Source organism: Misgurnus anguillicaudatus, chromosome 9 (genome assembly GCF_027580225.2).
Source record: "Misgurnus anguillicaudatus chromosome 9, ASM2758022v2, whole genome shotgun sequence".
In the NCBI taxonomy this organism is placed as follows: Eukaryota; Metazoa; Chordata; class Actinopteri; order Cypriniformes; family Cobitidae; genus Misgurnus; species Misgurnus anguillicaudatus.
The window spans coordinates 9,136,371-9,143,790 of NC_073345.2; the positions used below are offsets into that span (position 1 = coordinate 9,136,371).

The window sequence follows — 7,420 nt, forward strand, 5'->3', positions numbered from 1 at the left end:
AGTTCCATGAGCTTTGAGTACTTTATGTGAGCTTTGAGTAAGAATACTAAAATCTATGTGAAGCTTTACTGAACTCTTGGGCGTTTTCCCGTACAGGGTTTAGATTAATCCAGAACTAGGCCTTAGTTACTGTATATTAGGAAATTAAGGTAATTTTTACAAACGTGCCTTATAAAAAAACATTATTGTGGGCATCTTGAGACAAAACAATGAGACTGACATTTGTTAATATATGTCAGTGTAAAATGATTTTAAATTAAGACAGCTTAAACATGCTTTTTAGTCTGGAACTAGGATACCTGTCCAGGAAATCGCCTCTTGGGGCGGTACACGCAGTTACTTGCAATTCTATTTAAATTTTTAAAAAATATTTGTGACTGTTATTGTATAATTTTTTTTTTCAAAAGCAAAGGCTTGGTTCTTTATTTTGAACATGTTTATGTTTTCAATGCAGAAAATATTCTAAGGGCCATCGAAGTTTGGAGAAAATACATTCTGACTACGCCCCTGGCTGGTATGTTGGTGACCGCTAGCAAAACCAGCACCAAACCAGCATAGACCAGCATAGACCAGCTTGGGAATTATACTGGTCTATGCTGATTTTTCAGCAGGGATTGAACACATATGTTTTTTTTTCGTATACTATATTACTCCATCTGTTGAACTATTATTGGATTAGCAGTTTTTAGTAAAATTTAATGGATTACATGGGCTCTTAAAGTCACATGTAGAACAGATAGCAAATTAGATTGCCATGTATAGAGCATGTAGATTAAACACTGAATGATTTTTTTGTGCCACCCCATGGTTTGCAATGGCCTCTTCTGGCCACCCCTATTAAAATTTTCTGGGGGTGCCGCTTGACAGAAGTACAAAGATATGTGGTTTTCTTATGAGAGGTTCAAGAAGAACATGAAATTTCCAGTCTTTCTTAAAACTTAAAGGGCAAATCATTTATAAACATAAACAATCATTATTAAGACAATCAGACACATTCATCTGTTGAGTGAATTCCAACTGTGTTTATGTCATTTTGCCTCATACATAAATTATACTTTTACAGTATATTACCATAATCTTACAATTTACGCATCACAATTATATCACCTAGACATGGAAAAATATGTAGTAATATATTTTCTACATAGATGACAACAAATCTCATTCCCGTGAATGTTTTTGCAATAAACAACTAAAGAACGCTGACATGTTTTCTTGTAAATTAGCATTTTGTATTAGACTCTTAATAGATTTCACCAACGAAGCAGCAAAGAGGCCGGGATAAAGCAGAAGATATGATAGGAAGCAAAAGAAATAGATGAATGTATAATATAAGCTGAGAGCATTCAGTTGATATCACTTGCTCATATTTTACCTGCGCAGGTAGCGTTTACCAGCTTTTGCGTCTGAAATGTGATTTAGAAAAAAATTCTAAATCACATAGAATTATTAATAGTAAAATATTTAAAAACCTTTTGTCTTATTTCTTTGGCTTGCAAACCATATATTATAGGATTCAAGCTTGAAGGTATGACAAAAAAAAGTATAGCAGATATTTTTCTACCTTCAGGGATTTCTGAAAAGCGATGAAGGGTAATTGTTATCAATCCAGAGATCAACATAATTAAATAAACAGTTAAATGAGTTGAGCAAGTTTTTATGGCTTTACGGTTTGTTGCCTTGTTTTTGCTCTTTATGCATATCATGGCTATTCTAAAATATGTTATAAACACACTCCCCATTGAAGAGCTGAATAAAACCACAGTGAAAGTTAATCCATACACATTATTAATCACCACATTTTCACATGACAATTTAAAAATTGAAGCATTATCACAATAGTGGTTTTGAATCACAGATCTGCAGTGAGACAGACGTATAGACAAACTAAGCAGAATTGCCACCAGTATTAATGGAACACACCAGGCTCCTACTGATAATTTTACCACCATTTTACTTGTCATTATTGATGAGTATCGTAATGGATTACATATGGCCACATATCTGTCAAAGGCCATGATCATTAGAATGGTGTGAGCTGCTGTTCCATACAAATGTGTAAAAAAAGCTTGAAAAACACACTCCACATAAGTGATGTAGCGCATAGATGGATCTGTTAAAATATCCTTCAGCAAGAGTGGCACAAGAACAGTTGCCCCCATCACATCATTTATTGGTAAATTGCAAAACAGAATGTGCATGGGCTCATGTAAACTTTTATCTGCCAAGATCTGAACCAAAATCCCAATGTTAAATACTGTTATAAATATGTAAGCAATCATGAGAAAGATAAATGCAAGATGGTTGTACTGAGGTGCTATTTTCAGTCCCTCCATTAAGAGTACGGTGTATTTGAATGTCTGGTTGTCCATCTGTGACCTAAAGGAAAAATATAGATAGATTGACAGCCCAGCATACAGAACACATGCTGTACAGTACAGGGACAGTAAAGCACTTGTATTAATAACATCATCCTGAAGTATTGCACAGCACTATACAACATTACATGTCAATGATTATGAGAGGAGTATTTTTCTTTGTCTGTGAAAGTACAACTTATTTTTCAACTCGCCCCAGATTTGTTCAATGGGGTTGAGGTCTGGATTTTGAGGAGGCTAGTAAGAAAAATTAACTAAATCTTCTTATGCTGGCCACCACTGTATTTACAAAGTCATCAGTATGCTCTATAAACCATAGAATAGAGCAATCATAAAGAAAATTAAGTCCACTCAAAGGAAAGCCTTTGGGTTGAGTTGCAAATGAGGAAATATATTGACAGACACTATACCTGAGAGATATGCTGCTGTAATTGGTGCAAAAGGTGAACATACCAAATATTAAATTTAGAATTGGTACGACTTGTTCAACTGATATTTGTTGTGCTCAGAGCAACCATAATTATGAAATAAAATAATGTTTTAGAGCGAAAAAGAGTCAGTATTTTCAGACAGTATACAATTTAGAATATGTAAGAATTACACTTGAAATGTTCTTTACTTACAAGGGAAATGTATAATAGATACAGCAGTGACTTGATGTGCTAAGTTGCACCCACTTCTTCACGGTGTTACTCAGTAAACAAAATAATAAAGAATGCAACATAAGTTTAGTGGACATGGTGGTTTTATACAGTATGTGTCCCACAACAATTGACATATTTTTCGTCATACCCCATGAGTGGTTTATCTGTTTATCATTGGATAATAATAGATCTGTGTTCATCTGTGAGTTAAATTCAGCGGCTTGTTAAACTTATGGTAACTATTATTTTAGTACAATTAATATTTATATTAACTATTATTATTATTACTTGACATCCAGGTTATATTACATGAATTACTGCATGTGGTCTTATCTCCATCTACGTTGTGTGAAGGTTACAGACCAGCACTAACAAATAAACAGATTTTGGCAAGAATACACAATTTGTTTTGTTACATTTTCATTGTCTTTAATTTTTAAGTTATTCATTGTAAATGTTCAACCCAGTATCACGAAATTGCGTGACTATTTCATGCATGGACCAGCGTGACAATGTCACGCTTTGCCGCGTTTGAGCGTGAGCATGTCACGCTTTCTGTTTGTGTCGCTGTCACGTATTGGTTACTCAACTTTTTTGTCCTAATTTCTTACCATTGTCGCTTCGGTTTAGGGTTAGATTTACATAAAATGACACCCTTACCTAAACAAACTCTAACCCCAACGTCAGGTGACAATTGGTTAAAGTTTAGAAAATATAAAAGAATAAGTATTGTATCTTTTTATTTTATAAACCAATACTTAAAATGACAAATACTTAAAGTGACATATAACACAAGCACCAAATCTAACCCTAAACCGAAGCGACAATGGTTTGAAAATAGGACAAAAAAGTTGAGTAACCAATACGTGACAGTGACACAAACAGAAAAGCGTGACATGCTCACGCTCAAACGCGGCAAAGCGTGACATTGTCACGCTGGTCCATGCGTGAAATAGTCACGCAATTTCGTGATATAGGGTTGAAATGTTTGTCTCTTGTTTCCATTTTTCCTGTGTCATGTTCTGATTGATCACCATGTCCTATTTGTCATGTTCTCATTGGTTCTCTTGTCTAATGTGTTGTGTTTTCTGGTGGTAAGTGCCTCTAAGCCTGTTCCTCCATGGTCCAAGTCCATTCCAGTGGTCCATGCCCCAGGTCCGCAATTGCTCCACGACCCAAACCCACACTTGCTATGTGGCTAAGGCCACCATTGCTCCCCAGCCCAGGCCTGTCAGTGCTCTACAGCCCAGGGGTCTAATTTATAAAGTGTGCGTACACACAAAATGGGTCTTGAAACGTGGGTATGCCAGTCCCACGCAAAGGTGGTGATCTATAAAAAACAAACTTGATGGGAGAATAGGCTTTCAGAATGGGATCTGAGGATGATTCATGTACACACACTTGCAGGTGATCTGTGATTTATAAAGGAAACATTGCTTTGGTTTATAAGTTTTAATATTTATTGGCATATGCCATTTTTGTGCGTACGTAGACTTTAGTGAGGATCCAACACACAGTTATATAAATTAGAGCTCAGGCCCACCATAGCTTCACAACTTAAGCCCACCAACCCCAACCATTGACCTATGATTCCCTTTCAGTCGGTCACTATGAGGTCAAGTCGTGAATGACGAATTGGGAACGTGCCTCGAGGGACCATTCTACTTTGAGAAACTATTTACACGCCAATGAACTTGGCATGCAGATATTTGCATCTGCCGGTGCTGCCCTGCCGCTCTGGTATTTAACGAGAAGCAGGAGCAGAAATCAAATCAGCATTTTACACTTCAAAAGCTGGCAGTAACTGCTCACGAAAAGCTCTTCTCTTTTGGATAGATCTCTGTGCTTGGTTGGTCGAGCTTCACCTTCAGCAAAGCCTAGGAGTGTTCCACCTCTTTATTTTTTGCTTTTTTAGAGAGTGTGTGTGTAGCCGTTCCCTGTGTGCTGGATCAATATCTAGCATCTAAAAGAGTGATTCCTCTAAAAGAGTTTGCAGTGTTTTGCGTCTTTTTAAAGACAGCACTCACTTGCTGAGTCGTGTAGCAAATGGAGGGGTTACGGAATAGTGTTGTTTAAAACAACCAATCATCAATTTGATAATGATAAGTTATTCATTAATAAATACAATTATTAATGTTGATATTTTCTCCACCACCCTGTTAAGGGAAATTATTGTTTATCACTATTCCAATTTGGGGAATTGTTGATTTAGCTCAGATGCAAATACATACAATTAATCGTCATTAACTATATATATTTTGTAGGTTCCAGCAGAACGAATTGTAACAATGAATTGATTAATTCGCCAGCGAATATATATCTAAAATTGTACATCAATGCTACATCACGCTCAAGGTTTCAGCAGAATTGATCAAAAGTTAAAGTGACTTTGAATTAATCAGAACTCAGAAGGCATCCATGGATAAACAATCACATTTATTAGATTACTCTACTGGGATTACATGAGACATAGACAATGGAGACAAACGTGAACATTTAACATGAAATAAAGAGAGAGAGAGAGAGAGAGAGAGAGAGAGAGAGAGAGAGAGAGGGTTGCATAAACCACATTCATCTTACTTTACCGACTTAAATGCAGCTATATTCTAAGATATAGGTACTTGCATGTCTGTGCAGTTGAAGGCATTTGAAAGTCTTAGGTTCAGATGGAAGAAGATGGCTTGCAGGTCCAGTTGCAGCATTTTTATGCTGGAAGAACACACCAGGTTGTCGGTGTGCGAACCGAGTGTCCAATCCATTTGAAGAGTTGTTCCCAAAGGTTTAGAAGTGAGTTGGTGGTTTTCTGATTGTTGAAAATCCATTCTTGGTCAAAACTCAGGTGAGTTTGGCCTAAAACTCACAGAACAAAGAAAGGCCTCTGGACCTAATTGCCCTCCTCCCCCAAAGGGTTCAGATCTTTAAAACGAGAGATAACATGCATATAAACATTCACCATGAGAAATGTTGCAAACTATATTGATGCAGTTATCAGGAAATGATAAATGAGATGCATAAACAATGACGCACGTGCTGTAGTGTCATGGCAACATGAAGTTGGTTTAACTCTTTAAAATGAGGGATTTACAACATTCACGACGAGAAATGTCAGCAAACTGGACTGAAGCAGATATCAGGTAAGTTAGCTCGTTACTTACTGCGTTGAAACGGAGATCATTCAGCAGCATAAAAGAATATCGCGTCACATGCTCATTTGAGCTATAATAAACAAAAATACCCACGCGTCATCCCAACAAGATATATCGTTCAGCTCCTCAAAATGCGGGTTTTAAATGCATATAAACAATCACGATGAGAAATGTCTGAAAACTGTATTAAAGCAGAGATCAGGAAGCTCGTCAAATATCCACTCAGCATTAGAACAGCACGTCACACGCTCCTTTATAGTCTTATCATAAACAAAAATACACGCGAGTGGTTCTTGGAGAGAGAAATAATATATAATATGCAAACTTCAGATGCTGCGTACAAGAGAGGGCGGGACTTTCAATAGGTCATGTGTCTTTCCGGGACCATCATATGCCGGGTAATCATGGCAGTGTGAATGAATAAAAAATATAAGGATCCCGTAAAAATCTCGGATGCCTTTCCCGTCTATTTTACGGAATGTCTGTGTGAAAAGGGTTTTGTAGAAGAGATGATGAAAAGACTCAACTTAACTGAACTTAACTAACTGAACTGATGAGATTCCTGTATTTATCCTTTGGGAAGGACACGCCCATTCAAGTTTGAATCGACCAATCAGAGCTGAGCAGGGGAGAGTTGTTTGTCCCCTTAACTGTTAATCTTGCATCTTTTATTGCCTGCAGATTCCTTGGCAAAATATTAATCCAGATCATTGAACAAATAGAATGAATTGTTCTACCATCATACAATCTTTATCAATTAAGAGGAAACTGAAAGGTGATCAGCTTGATACCCAACATGAATGGTTTTAAACAAGCATTAAGTTGTGACTAATTCCAATGTAAGAATAACAAACTAATTAAACATCTCTATTTGTCAGAGATAATCTAGACTCAGTTATAGAAACACAATTGTACATGAGAATACAAGTTATTTAAAAGCAGTTTATAGAAGAGGGAACCAACATACATCAAACATGCATAAATGTATTTACAGACACAATCTCTTAAGAGTTTGTCTTAAGAGTTTGGGCAATTCACACTTCCTTTTCAGCTTTCTGTTGAGCTTCAAAAGGTGCCATAAAATGTCCCCCCCGAGACGGTTGGGGTGCGTTCGGGGATGACTTTAGCCCCTTTGATGTATCAATGAAGGGAGACTAAATAGGCTATGGGGGATAGCACATAATATCATATTTACTAGCTTTTCTGCAATCCAAGTGTCAGCTATGATCCGGTTCTGGCAATCCAGCCAGAT

General features: G+C 36.8%; 1 protein-coding gene across 1 annotated transcript; it reads right to left on the reverse strand.

The window, feature by feature from the left end:
- Nucleotides 1–1,436: 1,436 nt before the first annotated feature.
- Nucleotides 1,437–2,372, reverse strand: LOC129423277 (olfactory receptor 52L1-like). The gene is made up of 2 exons (XM_055179529.2): nucleotides 2,021–2,372; nucleotides 1,437–1,891 (listed from the first exon to the last, which is right to left on the reverse strand). Exons 1-2 carry the CDS (start codon nucleotides 2,370–2,372, stop codon nucleotides 1,437–1,439), a joined length of 807 nt encoding a protein of 268 aa, XP_055035504.2.
- Nucleotides 2,373–7,420: the final 5,048 nt, after the last annotated feature.